The sequence below is a fragment of the Ursus maritimus genome, unplaced genomic scaffold (assembly GCF_017311325.1).
Source record: "Ursus maritimus isolate PB19 unplaced genomic scaffold, ASM1731132v1 scaffold_7, whole genome shotgun sequence".
In the NCBI taxonomy this organism is placed as follows: domain Eukaryota; kingdom Metazoa; phylum Chordata; class Mammalia; order Carnivora; family Ursidae; genus Ursus; species Ursus maritimus.
In genome coordinates, this window is record NW_024426885.1 from 54,938,265 (window position 1) to 54,954,352 (window position 16,088).

General features: G+C 42.8%; 1 protein-coding gene and 1 pseudogene across 1 annotated transcript in view; both read left to right on the top strand.

Annotated features, from left to right (window-relative positions):
• Positions 1-5,505, top strand: part of PPA1 (inorganic pyrophosphatase 1) — a 35,660-nt gene extending 30,155 nt beyond the window's left edge. Inside the window, exons 9-11 of the mRNA XM_040624605.1 lie at positions 3,403-3,472; positions 4,505-4,547; positions 5,155-5,505. Coding sequence (XP_040480539.1) covers positions 3,403-3,472; positions 4,505-4,547; positions 5,155-5,186 — 145 coding nt within the window. The 3' untranslated portion in view covers positions 5,187-5,505. The remainder of the gene's footprint in view (positions 1-3,402; positions 3,473-4,504; positions 4,548-5,154) is intronic.
• Positions 5,506-16,082: 10,577 nt separating this feature from the next.
• Positions 16,083-16,088, top strand: part of LOC121101381 — a 136-nt pseudogene continuing 130 nt past the window's right edge.

Genomic DNA, 16,088 nt, shown 5'->3' on the forward strand with positions numbered 1-16,088 from the left:
CACGTATAAGGATGTTCATTGTAATGTCGTTTATAATAGCAAAATGTTAGAAAACCAATGTAATGGTTAAGTACATCTATATACTAGAACAGTATATGGCACATTAAAAGAATAGATAGATAGATAGATAGATAGATAGATAGATTGATTGATAGATTGATAGATTGATATGGAATGATCTCCAAAATATATTAAGGGAGAAAAGCAAAGTTCCTAGTATTATATTTAATATGGTCCTATTTATGTAGGATAAACACCTCCCCCCCCACACCCACCCACACCTATACCAGCATCTATGTATTTATATCTAAATTTTTTTTCTGGGGGGAAACAAGAACTATAAATTATAATTGCCTTTGAAGACAACCATCTGGAGAGGAGAGGAAGGCTTTCATTTTAGGACTTTTTGAATTTTCTCACTATATATATATGTATTATATTCATTTTTTTTAAATGTCAAAAGTTATCTGGGCAGCGAGGTTTTTTTTCTGAGTATGAGAAAATCCTAATGTATAAAAATAAATCTCAGGGATCTTCTGTTCTGTGAGTCAGGACAATGTCCTGTAAAGTGAAAACACTGTCGTTCACAAACGGAGGGAAAAGTGAGCTGTTACACATTTGTGTGAAAATATACAATCATAAGACATTGCTTTTAAGGTCTCAATTTTAGTGGTATCTTATATCTATAGCAATGACCTTAATGCGTGTTAAGTAACAGAGAACTGCCGGTATTTCCTTTTTCATTTTAGTAGACGATTACTGATCATGCCCATGTTATACTAGTACTATAATAATTAATATATAGGAAAATTTGAACTATGGATAAACAAAAAGAAAACCTGTATTTTAAAAAAGCCTCCCTTATCAGTTTTTCCATAGATGTTCCTATTAACATTTAGAGTGGTTTTTTTTTTTTTTTTAAAGATTTATTTATTTATTTGACAGAGATAGAGACAGCCAGCGAGAGAGGGAACACAAGCAGGGGGAGTGGGAGAGGAAGAAGCAGGCTCATAGCGGAGGAGCCTGATGTGGGGCTCGATCCCAGAACGCTGGGATCACGTCCTGAGCCGAAGGCAGACGCTTAACTGCTGTGCCACCCAGGCGCCCCTAGAGTGGTTTTTTTTTAATAGTCCTTGTGTGTGTGTAATACTTCAAAACATAATTGGGATTATATTGCATGCATACTTTGTTTTATGATTTTAATTTTTTTAATTAACTTTTTAAAAAGATTTTTATTTATTTGATAGAGCGCGCGCGAGCGCACAAGCAGGGGGAGTGGCAGGCAGAGGGAGGGGGAGAAGCAGGCTCCTCGCTGAGCACAGAGCTGGATGAGGGACTCGATCCCAGGACCCTGAGATCATGACCTAAGCTGAAGGCAGATGCTCAACTGACTGAGCCACCCAGGCACCCCATGTTTTATGATTTTTTAAACATTTAACACTATAAATATTTCCCATATCATTAAAAGTATTTTTATAATATTATGTAACATTCTATCTCCGTGTAATATCCTACCTCCTAGATACACCATGTTTAATCATCCCCATTGCTGGACATTTTGGTTACTTCCAGCTTTTCATTCTTATCAATGGTGAGATGGTATATGTTGAACATTTATGGATCATTGTTTAAGTATGTTTGAATTCTGAGAGGTAGAACTTCTCTATCAAAGCACATGGACTTTCTAAAAGGTTTGGACACAGTTTATGAGTATTTTCCAGAAATCCTTCTTCAAGAACCAAGTGTTGTTCCCTCCAGGACTATTGATCTCAGATGCTTCACCAGCATTTGTTATTTCTTACCTTGTTGATAATAGGCATTCTAACAGGTGTGAGGTGACATCTCATTGTGGTTTTGATTTTCATTTGCCTGATGATGAGTGATGTTGAGCACCTTTTTGTGTATCTGTTGGTCATCTGTATGTCTTCTTTGGAGAATTTCCTATCTAGGGGCGCCTGGGTGGCTCAGTCGTTAAGCGTCTGCCTTCGGCTCAGGGCGTGATCCCGGCGTTATGGGATCGAGCCCCACATCAGGCTCCTCTGCTGGGAGCCTGCTTCTTCCTCTCCCACTCCCCCTGCTTGTGTTCCCTCTCTCGCTGGCTGTCTCTCTCTCTCTCTCTGTGTCAAATGAATAAATAAAATCTTTAAAAAAAAAAAAAAGAAAATTTCCTATCTAATCCTCTTACCCATTTTTTAATCAATTGTTTGCTGTTGAGTTGTGTGAGTTCTTTATATATTTTAGATCTTAACCGCTTATCAGATACATGCTTTGCAAATATTTTCTCCCATTTAGTAGGTTGCCTTTTCATTTTGTTGATGGTTCCCTTTGTTGGGAAGCTTTTTAATTTGATGTCCTACTTGTTTATTTTTGCTTTTGCCTTTGCCTTTTGGATAAATTCAAAAATTTATCCCCAAACTGATAGCAAGGAGCTTACTGCCTATGTTTTCTTCTAGGAGTTTTATGGTTTCAGGTCTTACATTCAAGTCTCACCTATTTTGATTTAATATTTGTGTGTGATGTAAGCTAGTGGTCCAGTTTCATTCTTTTGCATGTGGCTGTCCAGTTTTTCCAACACCGTTTATTGAAGAGACTGTCCTTTTCTCATTGTATATTCTTGGCTCCTTTATCGTAAATTAATTGACCTTATATGAATGGGTTTTATGTCTGGGCTCTCTGTTCTGTTCCTTTGATCTGTGTATCTGTTTTTATGCCAGTACCATACTATTCTGATTACTGTGGTGTGAAATCAGGGAGTGTGATGCCTCCACCTTTGCTCTTATTTCGCAAAATCCTTTTGGCTCTTTGGGGTCTTTTGTGGCTCCACCCAAATTTTAGGATCATTTGTCCTGTTTCTGTGAAAAATGCCACTGAATTTTGATAGGAATTGCATTGAATCTGTGGATTGCTTTGGGTAGTATGCATATTTTGACCGTGTTAATTCTTCCAGCCCATGAGCATGGCCTGTGTTGCCATTTATTAGCGTCTTCCAGGTTTCAGTGTACTCAGCTTTCCCACCTCCTTGGCTAAATCGGGGTGCCTGGCTGGCTCAGTCGGTAGAGCAAGCGGCTCGGGGGTCCTGAATTTGAATCCCACGTTAGACATGGAGATTACTTTAAAAAAATGCAGTCCTAGGTATTTTATTCTTTTTGATGTAACTGAAATGTTATCGTTTTCTTTAATTTCTCTTTCTGATAGTTTATTACTAGTGTATGGAAAATGCAACAAATTTTCGTATGTATTGATTTTGTATCCTATAACTTGAATAAACTTAAGAGTCAAGTAAACCAAACTTGAATCTCATCTGGCCTACCATCTCTACCATCTGCCATCTCTGTCTGTTGTTTTTTAACTCTTAAGAGACAAGTTTTGTTACTGCAACTCATGAGTACTTTTGTTTAATAGCATGAATACTACAGTGTCTGAGAGCCCCTTCAAGTGTGATCCTGATGCTGCCAAAGCTATTGTGGATGCTGTACGTAAACGTTTTCCTTGGAAAAGAACATACGTGGTAGCTAAAAAAATCTGTTGCTAACGGGGAGGGAAAGTACTTCTTTCAACAAATATTGGCGTTCCTCCTGTATGCACATTATTGTGTGAGGTCCTGAACTTACAAACCAGTATTGCACACAAGTGGACATTTGACTGAAGGGAGAAGCTGAGAAGGGTCCTAGTCAACTCTAAATGGGAAAATAGTACAGTTATAACCATCAAAATGATTCCAGAAGGTACCGACTGACCCAAATCCTGTGTACCCGTCATAAGCCCTTTTTCCAAAAGAATTCATAGGATCTTACTTGACTTGGTTATAAGCAAGGACTAAGAAAGTAGTCAAGGTTCAGGCACCGTGCAGGCGTGGTTCATAACCCTGGAAAAGACATTCTTGAGAGGTAGTAAACTCTTCGTGAAAGAAATAATTTTGGCTTTGTATTATTTTTAATTACTTGATTTGGATTAACCAAAAGACTGAATAATCTTAAATTATTCTCATTTGCTATATTAAATAAGGAGAAGAAAATGAAGTTTGACTTTTTACTGCCTTGTACGTAGGGTGTAGTACAAGGAAAAAGAATAATTGAACAATGAAGCCAGTACATTTAGATTTATCTTTATGTGTGAATACTGACAAAGTTGAGGTGAATAAGAAAAATTGGAAGGGAAAAACTATTGGTTTACAGTCGTTAACTTTTCGATGAGAACACTCTGCCTACTTTCTATGTATATTTGTGTATATATAAATTCATTGTATATGCACCCATCAGTTATTTCAAGCAACATTTCTTTTTATTTATTCTCCTGTGTGCAATCAAAGCTAAGGGGCCTGAGTTTGTTTTTTGGCAGTAGAGTGAACCTTGCCTCGTTCCTATATATTATAAATTATTTTTAGAACCTAAAAATTGGGGCAGTTATCTTCTGTTCAGATTCTTTTTCATTTTTGTGTTGGTATACTTTTTTAGCTTATTTTTTTTCTGCAATCAGACTAATACATATTATTATTTTATTTTAGTTACCACCACCATGCGAATCTGCCTGCACAGTACCAACAGATGGTAAGATCTGTATTCTAGTAAAATTACACTAAACATTGTGTGCATGTGTGGGAAAATTATATCTATCTAGATATATCTTACACAGTACATCCACAGAGAAAGAGAAGGAAGGGAAGAAGAAACATTTTTAGAGTTCCGGAATGTATGGGGGAAGAAAGATGGCTGTAATGCCAACCTTCATGCCAGCCCCCATCACAGCAGTTTCCAGACCGTGACCCACTGCTCTCCTCCGGGTTCCGGGTAGATGCCTCGTGGATGTTGGAGCAAGTGGGGCTCTGGATTAGAGCCACCAGCTGCCTCACCCAGAAAACAGCTTTCTCCCCCTTTACGTTTAGAATTCTCTGTAAGGTTCTTCTGGTGAGAATCACATGTTTATTGATGAGGATCGAGAGTGAGAAAGCCCGAAAGCACACACTGTGATAAATTACCTGTTTTTGCTGTAGTGAAACTTGAGGTGCAAGTTTGTTTGAAGGTAATCTATGGTAGGATATACTAAAGCAAGGGTGGTATTCTTCATTATATTTTGGGTGTGTTTTGATTCTTTTTTTATTTTAAATTTTGATTCTTAATAGAAATTCTAATTTGGTTTTCTTTTCTCTGAATGCAGTGGATAAGTGGTTCCATCACCAGAAAAACTAATGAATCTTTTGTGGAGTACAAGCTGATATTGCTGCATCCTGTTCATCTGGAGTATTAGATGCAAAAGTAGTAGCTTTCCAAAGCTTTAAATTCCTAGATCTAATCTAACTAAAGCAAATTCTGCTGCCACCAATATACTCAGAATGTTACGCATCTAAGAGCATTTTTCATATCTCAACTAAGATAACTTAGTACATGTTTCAGTAAAAAAGTGGTTGTAATTCGGAAGTCATTTGTGAATAAAAGTGTGAGAATAGTGCATGTTGGATGTATATGTTTACCATGTGTTAGAAAATAAAATTATTTTGCTGAAACTTCATTTATAATATTTTTACTTTACTCTGAAGCCAGACATTACCAAGCAGGCATGGGTGCCAGTTGGTGTTTGTTTCTCTCAATGATCTTATAATTCAGTTTCATAACTATTAGACTGAAACTGACTTTATTTTTAGGAACCTGAGAATGAAATCCCTTAGGTTTGCAGTAAGTAGTCTCGATACTATATTGTTACTAATTCCCAGCATCCCATTGGAAAGCAAAAGCTTTTAAACTTCTGACATATTAGCAGAAAGCAAAACCTTGCTCACCTTTTGAAATGATATAGTTACTTTTTTTACTTCCCTAAATCAACAAATTGGATTCTTATGTCATTTACATTATATTTGGAGTTATCAGTCCAAATAGCTTTGTGATTAAGGTTGTGGGTTTTGGAGCTGCACGGACCTGAATTTTCAATTCTAGCCCATTTACTTGTAACTCCGTAATCTTAGGTCAGTTACCCACCACCCAACTTCAGTTCCCTCATTTGTAAATAAGATGTAACTCCTATAATGGCCTGTATTAAGCACAGTTTTTTGTGTTTCTGAATCCACAGATCATTGTGGATTCACACGCAATTGTAAGAAATAATACAGAGTCTCTCTATACCTTCCCGTTTCCTCCAAAGGTACGATTTTGCAAAATGATAGTATGATGTGACCACCAGCACACTGGCTTTGATATGGTCCACTGAACTTATTCAGATTTTCCAGTTTTACCTGTGCTCCTTTTTTGTGGCTTATTGTTCTGTAAAACTGAATTTCCCATGTAGGTTCCTGCATTCTACAAGGCACCGAACAGTTCCTTTTTTTTTTAAAGATTTTACTTATTGGAGCACCTGGGTGGCCCAGGAAGTTAAGCGTCTGCCTTCGGCTCAGGTCATGATCCCGGGGTCCTGGGACTGAGCCCCATGCCAGGCTCCCTGCTAAGCGGGATGTCTACATTTCCCTCTCCCTCTGTCTCTCTCCTCTCTTGTGCTCTCTTGCTCTTTCAAATAATAATTTTTTTTAACATTTTATTTGTTTATTTGAGAGAATGAGAGAGAGCATGAGCTGAGGGAGAGGCAGAGGGAAAGGGAGAGGCAGACTCCCTGCTGAGCAGGGAGCCTGATGTGTAGGACTCCATTCCCAGGACCCTGGGATCATGACCTGAGCTGAAGGCAGATGCTTAACCAACTGAGCCACCCAGGCGCCCCAAAACACTGAACAGTGCTAACAACACAACCTCATGTTGTCCTTTTACAACCACACCTCCTTCTTTCAGGTTCTCCCCAGACCAATCCTTAATCCCTGGCAACCCCTAATCTGTCTTCCATTTCTACAATTTTGTAAATCCAAAAATATTATATAAATGGTACCCCACAGTGGGTAGCCTTGTGGGATTGGCTTTTCTCACTCAGCCTAAGTCCCTGGAGATTCTTCTAGGTTGTTGCATATATCAATAGTTCATGCTTTTTATTCATCCCTTTTTATTGCTAAGTAGTATTCCTTGGTATGTATGTAGGCTCATTCCAGTTTTTTTTTTATTTTAAAGATTTTATTTATTTATTAGAGAGAGAGACAGTGAGAGAGGGAACACAAGCAAGGGGAGTGTGAGAGGGAGAAGCAGGCTTCCCGCTGAGCAGGGAGCCCGATGCGGGGCTTGATCCCAGGACCCTGGGATCATGACCTGAGCCGAAGGCAGACGCTTAACGGCTGAGCCACTCAGGTGCCCCTCATTCCAGTTTCTGGCTATTACACATAAAGCCACTGTGAGCATCCCCAGACACATTTGTGTGTCAGCATCACCTGTCACTGTGATTTCTAGGTCAAATGATGGATGTGTGCTTAGTCTCATAAGAAGCTGCCAGATTGTTTTCCAGAGTGGTTGTACCAGTTCACATGTAAGATAATTACTGCTATGTTCACATTTTATCCTGTTGAGGGTTTGCTCAGCTTGGCTCTTTTACCAGATGTGGGAATTTTTCAGTCGTATTTCTTCAAGTACTCTTTCAGCCCCAGCCCCACTCTCCATTTTTTCTGGGAGCCTGACGATACGAGGGTTAGATCCTTTGCCACCGTCCATGGGTCCGTAGGCTCTGCTTTCTTTTTCGAGTCCGTAGGCTCTGCTTTCTTTTTCGAGTCTGTAGGCTCTGTTTCAGGCTGGGCGAGTTATGTTGTTCTGCCCTCGAGTTCATGGAGCCTGTCCTCTATCATCTCCACACTCACAGTGAGCCTACCCAGCAGGTGTTCTGTTATTATGAAACTGTTAAGTTACTGTAGTTTTAGTTCTGTAGTTTCCATTCGGTTTTTATAATTTCTATTTCTTTGCCAAGGTTTTCTATTTTGTAACTTATTTCAAGGGAATTTCTAATTGACAATCTTAACTGCAGTTTTAAGAGGCTGCTTTAAAATCCTTGTCAAGATTCATCACTGTGTTGGCGTCCGTTGTCTTTTTTTCACTTAAGTTGTGATTTTCTTCGTCCACGGTATGATGGGTTAGTTGTGTCCTAGACATTTTGTCTATTATGGTCCTATGTAAATCTTGTATTTTAGCAGACATCCCCCGCTGAGGGCTAGCTAGTGCATGGGGCTTGGCCTAATTCATTTCAATGGCAGTTTAACTTTCAGCGCTTCACACTGTTAGCTCTGGTATGCTTGGTTTTCTCTGGTGCCACTGGGGCTTCTGTTGGTTCCTGCAGGTGCTGCTTCAAGGTGCTGGTGGGTATCTCTTGGTGGAGGAAGGGCGTGTGGGTCCCCCAACTGGTCCTCCCAACCCACCCTACTGGGCTAGTGTCCCTGGGTGGGGAGGAGAGTCTTACTTTAGGCTGCAGGGATAAAGAGGCCTCCTGTACTGGTCTACGTGCTATAGCTGGGTTTCTCCCTCAGGCTCAGCCCGACCACCCACCTAGGAAACTCTTGGGGGGAAGGGGGCATCTCTGGGGAAGGAGAATACCTCCCTGGTGGCTTATGCCTGGCTGGACTGCCCATGACCCCCCTTGCCAGCGGGAGTCGTACCACCAGACAGACTCCCATTTTCTAAGGGGGAGGAATGAGCCTGTCTGGGCTGCCTTCTATTGCTAGGTCAGGGGTTGGGAAGGACTCTCCTGTGGGTGGTAGGACACACGTGCCCCTGCCACTGTGCTGCTCTCCGGTCCTGGTCCCAACCAGTTCGCCGCCTTACCACTTTTCAGAGTTTTCCTATGGTCGTCTGTTTGCCATTTCCAGGGTTTGTAGCTGTACTTAGCCATGAGCAGCAGGGAAAAATGGGTCTATGCCATCTTGTCTGGACCAGAATCAGAAATGTTAGCATTCAGATTTTAGCAATATATCTCTTACTCCCTTTTGTAAGTCTATTTTTAAACGTTGCCTCAGTCACAGTCATATGTAATTTCTGAAATGGTTTATTTGTTAGGATGAGAAATGGGTTTTGTAATGACAGATTATACAATGTGCAGGACTTCCTAAGAATTGGCCCAAGAGTTAGGAATCAGTCATCAAGGTTTTTGCCAGTTTTCAATGCAGTAAATGATTGTATTTTTTCCCCGTAGACTTGCAAGTCAAATCTGACTATATCACCGTGGTTCAATCACTTAACCTACTTGAGCTTTAGTTTTTCCATCTGTAAGATGGTCATAAAGCCATGGTCACAGGGTGGAAGGAATGTCGGTAAAGGACTTCCCCAGTGCCAGGGTCCTAGACGAGGCTCGATGGAGGCTGGTTGTTCACAACTGTAATCTCAACCACAGTGAGTGTGACCGATGCATTTTTCCAGGTAAGAGAATCTGAGACATTGGCCCAGCTGTGTGAAGGGTCCGACTGCTAAATCGCACTGGAAATCCAGGTCATTCTCGCCAGCACGGAGCCTAGGCCTACGTGTGCTGCAGCTGTAAAGGCAGTTCTGTCCTATCTGATCCGCGTGTTTGCTCTGCAAGGGCTTAAACCGTGCTTTTGCACAGAATGTTCTTTACACTTAGAAAGAGCTGCCCCTACTGCTTTCTGGGAGTCTGGGCAGAAGGGAATTTGCTTTTATATGGACAAGAATGCTGTGCTAATCGCTTCATGGTGGGCAAGTATTTATTAAAGAATTATAAACTGGAGTCCGTTACCACACAGTTCATTGTTCCCTCTGTCGGTCTTTGGAATCTTTCCTTTAGTTATTACAAAACCTTTAAATTAACAGAAAATATTCACCAGAAGTAAGATTAAGCAATGAAAACCACTAGGTTATGTGGCAATCTGAATTTAAAAAGAAGCCTGAGATCAATTTGGCAGTCTCTCAAAATTTTCAACTCACACTTACCCTTTGAGTCAGCAGTTCTGCTCTGAGAATTCATTCCAGTCGACTAAGAATAGTCAACCGAGCACACAGTGTACGGCGGCTTTGCTTAGTACAGCAAAACCTGGGAAGTAGCTAGCTGTCCACTTGAGAGTGGCTAAATGTGTTCTCAGTACCATGCAGCAGTTAATAAAGTCACTCCAGGGGCTGATAGAAAAGATACTCAAAACACACAAGCGATAAGAGAAGACGGCTGTACTCCGGGCAGCCGACTGCGGCCCGTGGGCCAAAGCCCGCCTGCTCACCAGTGCGGCCTCGGAACAGCCACGCCCATTCGTTTGTGAGTTGTGGCTGCCTTCGAGCTGCAGGGGAGAGTTTAGTAGTTGGGACAGAGACCATATGGCCTGCAGAGCGGAAAAATATTTACTATTCAACATGTTCCTGAAGACATTGCCAATCCCTGCTCTATCCTATGATGCTATTCGTGTTTTTCACAAAGCGAGCGTGGGGGGAAAGAGATGCATTCGTGGGTACGCTTGTATGGGCACAGATAATTACTGGAAACCAACCAACCAACCACATAACCAGATAACGAGGATTATCTCAGGGGTGGGAATGTAGAGATAAGCGTGGAAGAAGCGGGTCCAGGGAGTTTCCTTCCACTTAATAAGATTCTGTGCTCTTTGAATTATTTTTCTAAAATAATTTTAATTTTTTTTTTAAAGAAAATCAAATGAAGTAGGAGAACACCAATGGACAGTGCTCAGCACAGCCTGCGGCAGAGGGCTCCCAGCTCAAGGCAGCCTCTCTCCCTGGGGTCCTCGAACCACCAGCACTGAATCACCTGAGATATTTGTGAACAATAAAGAAATACATACAATACATATAATATACATATTATATATGATTGATAACATATCTCTATATATAGATACATATAAATATCTCCTACTGAACTACAACTGGGAGGGGCTAGGCCCTGAAATCTAATTTTGTTTGTTTTTAAAGATTTTATTTATTTATTTGACAGAGAGAGACAGCCAGCGAGAGAGGGAACACAAGCAGGGGGAGTGGGAGAGGGAGAAGCAGGCTCATAGCGGAGGAGCCTGACGTGGGGCTCGATTCCAGAACGCCAGGATCACGCCCTGAGCCGAAGGCAGACGCGTAACGACTGCGCCACCCAGGCGCCCCTGAAATCTAATTTTGAACCAGTTCCCCTCAGGTAATTCTAACATATCTCCATGTTTGAAACCACTGCTCCAGTTATAAAGCTCATAAATTAGCGAAAGAGTTCTCAGCGGGTTGTAATATAGTTAGTGTGAAATAATCAGCAAACATCTACCACAGCAACAGCAGCCACAAAAATAGCTCCCGTTTGTGGGGCACCTGGCCGGCTCAATCAATAGAGCGTGTGCCTCTTGATCTCAGGGCTGTGAGTTCGAGCCCCATGTCGGGTGCAGAGATTACTTAAAAACAAATCTTTAAACAAATAGCTCCCGTTTGAGAGTCCTTACTGAATAAGCGTCAGGCCCGTTCTACACGCTTTATGTACTTCATCTCATTTAACTCACTTGCAGCATGGAACTAGGGAGGCCAAGTGAGCTGCCTGAGGTCTCTGGGCATCTTGGGCCTGGCCCTTCGCGAAGGGCTGGGAATGTGACACCCTCCCAGCACCACGGCTCTCCCCAGTGACAAGCTGGTCTCCTCTTTCACCTGGCAAGCCACATAAAACTGGCTGCACTTTGTCAGGTGATCTCAAGAGACCAACGGGCTGGGTCACCTTCCATGCACAACTTCCATTCCTGGGAGTTAAGGGGCTTGACCTGGGTGCCCCGGAAGGCCTCTTCCAGCTGACATCCACACCTCCAGCTTGGGCAGTACCGCGGATGTTCCCGTGGCACGTGTGGCTCCCCACTGCTGCACCCATGCCCCGGGGGCCACTCTCCCCCTGCTCCTTCCCTGCGGAGGCATTCCTGCTTCAAGTCCACTTCCCTAGCATCCCTGTCTCTCCCCCTAGCTGATTAAAATGCATCACAAGCCCGGAACGGATCCCTCAACAGTCTGCCAGCTGCTCGCAGGCAGAGGCCGTGTTTGTGCCGTCTCATCCAGCACAGCACTGAGTCCACAGTGGGAGTTCAGTAACAACCCGATGCTTCTCAAATGGCTTTGCAAATAGAAACATAAGGGCGTCATTGTACAGCTCAAGTTGACAGCCAGCAGCCGGTGCCTGCCTGCTTCCACTGAGGGTCTGAGAGGGCCCCATCGGGGAGTGATGCATGCATGGCCTTCCACACGGGGGCTCCAGCACCCCACGGTGACACAGCCTGTGCCCAGGGGTCCTGAAGCCACAGCTCAGACGCTGTGCAGAGACGTGTGGCTTCGATTTTACTGGAGGGTGAATAATCACAAGGTTATTCATAGGTTCAAAGACACAGACATGCTGTGGTTTCAAATGCCGGCTTTCCACGAATTCTGAAGAGAAACGTGCTATTGCAGGGCAATTTGCCATCTGTGGTTCCATCCTGGGGCTGCGGCACCAGATCCGTGGAGCCAAAGCTGATCGTCCTCTGGTCTTGGAGTAAATTCAGAGGCGGTTTGCAGAGCACTTTAGGAAAGAGCTCTGTGCGGCCAGGGCCGAGTCCTGAGTTCTGGCTCTGGTGACATCGGGCAGATCTTTTTACTTCCCTGGGCCTCAGGGTCCTCATTTTGTATGATACAGTAGTCGACTCCTGCCTCGAGCACGTATTTTACCATGGAAGGTATTGTGTCTTTATGATCTGCTAGAGTCCCGTGGAGCAGGGAACAAAGGGTGGGAACAAAGTTTCTCTCTGTGTCTGGCACTGGGCTGAGAGCTGGGGTGACAGAAAACCACAATTTCACACTCTTTGCCTTCAAGAAGTTCCCTGGTACGGCGGTACACTAGAAAGTGACTGGAGGCGTGGAGAAACTGACCTCCTCATACACTGCTGGTGGGAATGCAAAATGGTGCGGCCGCTTTGGAAAATGCAGTTTCTCGAAAAGCTCAACATAGTGGTGTTACCACATCACCTAGCGACTCCACCCCTAGGTATAGACCAAGAGAGATGTGTCCATAAAAATGTGTACATATGTTCATAGCAGCATTACTCGTAACAGCCAAAAAGTGTAAACCACTCCAAACGTCCATCAGCTGATGAAGTAAAATGTGGTATAACCATGAAGCGGGTATTATGCAGCCATGAAAAGGAATGAACTATGGGCACGCGCTACAACTTAGATGAATCTAGAAAACGTGATGCTGAGTGAAAGAAGCCAGGCACCAAATCATATCTTATATGATTCCATTCCATGAAAGTCTAGAAAACAAAAATCCCATCAGGACAGAAAGTATACTAGTGGTTGCCAGAGGCCGGAGGGGGAGTGGGACTAATGGGCATGGGGTTTCTTTGGGGGATGCTGAAAATATTCTAAAATTGGGGTGATGCCTGCCCAACTCCACATACTGAAAATCACTGATTTGTACACTGCAAATGGGTGAGTTTGAGGACATGTGAATTACATCTCAATAAAGCCATCATGAAAAAACCAAAACCAACCTAGGAGGTGCTGTAATGGTGGAAAAGAAGTCGAGGGACAATACGGGAAGGGGCCACGTGGGAAAGGCTGCCTAGGGGGAGTTTGCTTGACCTGGGTCTTTTTTTTTTTTTTTTAATTTTATTTATTTATTCGACAGAGATAGAGACAGCCAGCGAGAGAGGGAACACAAGCAGGGGGAGTGGGAGAGGAAGAAGCAGGCTCATAGCAGAGGAGCCCGATGTGGGGCTCGATCCCACAACGCCGGGATCACGCCCTGAGCCGAAGGCAGACGCTTAACAGCTGTGCCACTCAGGCGCCCCCCTGACCTGGGTCTTGAGCAACAAGGCACAGAAGAGATGGAAAGTGTCCCAGACGGAGGGAACAGCCCGTGCAAAGGTATCCTAAGGCTGAAAAGGATGTTGATGATAATATTCAACTTTTATTGAATGTTTGGATTGTGCCAGCAAACTGAAATTATATAATCTTATTTAATCTTCATAAAAGTCATTGCTTCAGTTACTGAACACACTTCATCAGACACCTGCTACATGCCAGGAACTGTGCTAGCCACCAGAGACGCTATAATGAGGTAGACACTATCATTACCCATTGTAGGCAAATTAAGATTACACCAGTTACCCGAAGTTGCAGAATGAATAAGTTGAGGAACTGGGATTCAAACCCAGGCAGTCTGATTCCAGAGCCCATTCTCAAAAGATGTTCTTTTATACATCCCTATAAATAGTAATCATTTAGCCTAAATGCATAAATACCATCACACATTTCTCCCTTCCTCGCCCTCTTATTCTTTCTCAATCTTTTTCTTTTCCCAGTTTGGTTGAGACAACACGGACAGGTAACATCAACTCATGTTGATGAGATACACTTATGCACTATGAAAGGATTACCGTCAGCTCACACCTCCAACATGTCACCTCACATGATCACCGTTTCTTTTTTGTGGTGAGAACATTTAAGATCTACTCTCTTAGGGGCGGCTGGGTGGTACAGCGGTTAAGCGTCTGCCTTCGGCTCAGGGCGTGATCCCGGCGCTATGGGATCGAGCCCCGCATCAGGCTCCTCCGCTGGGAGCCTGCTTCTCCCACTCCCCCTGCTTGTGTTCCCTCTCTCGCTGGCTGTCTCTCTCTCTGTCAAATAAATAAATAAAATCTTTAGCAACTCTTAGCAACTATCAGGTATAAAATACAGTATTATTAACTATAATCACCATGCTCTACCTTAGATCCCCAGAAATTATTTATAACTGGAAGTTTGTGCCCTTTGACCTGTATCTCCCTAGTTCCCTACCCTTCTGCCCCTGGTAACCACCACTCTACTCTGTTTCTAGGAGTTTGGCTCTTTTGGATTCTATATATGAGTGATATCATACAGTATTTACTTTTTCTGGTTTATTTCACTCAGCATAATGTCTCCAAGCTCATCCATGTTGTCACAAATGGCAGGATTTCCTTCTTATGGCTGAATAATACTTCATTGTGGATACATATCACATCTTCTTTAGCCATTCAACAATTGATGGGCATTTAGGTCGTTTCCTTATCTTGGCTATTGTGAATAATGCTGCAGTGAACTTGGGAGTGCAGATATCTCTTTAAGATCATGTTTTTATCTTCTTTAGATATGCCAGAAATGGAATAGCTGGGTCATATGGTAGTTCTATTCTTTATTTTTTGAGGAACCTCCATACTGTTTTCATTCCAACAGTGCACAAGGGTGCCCTTTTCTCCACATCCTCGCCCACACTTATCTCGTCTTTTTTATAATATCCATTCTAAAAATGTTAAGTACATTCACTTTTTGATAATATCCATCTAAAAATGGATCAAATCCATTCTAATTCTCTCATTGTGGTTTTGACTTGCATTTCCTTGGTGACTAGTGATGTCCTACCTTCTCATGCACCTATTGACCATCTGTATGTCTTCTCTGGAATCATGTCTGTTCAGATCCTCTGCCCATTTTTTTTTTAAAGATTTAATTTATTTATTTGACAGAGATAGAGACAGCCAGCGAGAGAGAGAACACAAGCAGGGGGAGTGGGAGAGGAAGAAGCAGGCTCATAGCGGAGGAGCCTGATGTGGGGCTCGATCCCATAACGCCGGGATCACGCCCTGAGCCGAAGGCAGACGCTTAACGACTGCGCCACCCAGGCGCCCCCCTCTGCCCATTTCTTAATCAGATTGTTTTTTTGCTATTGAGTTGTATGAGTTCTTTTTATATTTTGGATATTAACCCCTTATCAGATATATGATTGGCAAGTATTTCTCCCATTCCATAGGTTGCCTTTTAATTTTATTTTTGTATATTCCCTGCCCCAGCCCTGGAACCAGCCATTTCTCCAAGGAGCCTTGATTCTTTTTATCAGAGAATGGTATTAGAAACCAAGATCTGGGTGCTAGGTGTGCTTATTGCTACTGAGTTGCTGTTGCTTCTAGGTCCTCTCAGCTGACAGAGCAAGGAAATGTATGTGTGTATACCAACCTGTGTGTATTCATGTATCTATAAATATTGACATATACAGCCATCTATATCTGTATTAAGCTAAACATGAGTTCATACTGATGCCTCCAGCTCTAAACCTGCTCCTCCAAAACCACAACCTACACCTGGATAGGCTCCTTCAACGAAGGGGAAGAAGGGATCCAAAGAGAAAAAAGGGAAATCCAGTGCTGGAGGATGGGAATAACCCTGCAGAAAATGGAGATACCCAAACGGACCAGGCACAGAAAGCTGAAAATGCCGGAGGTTCCA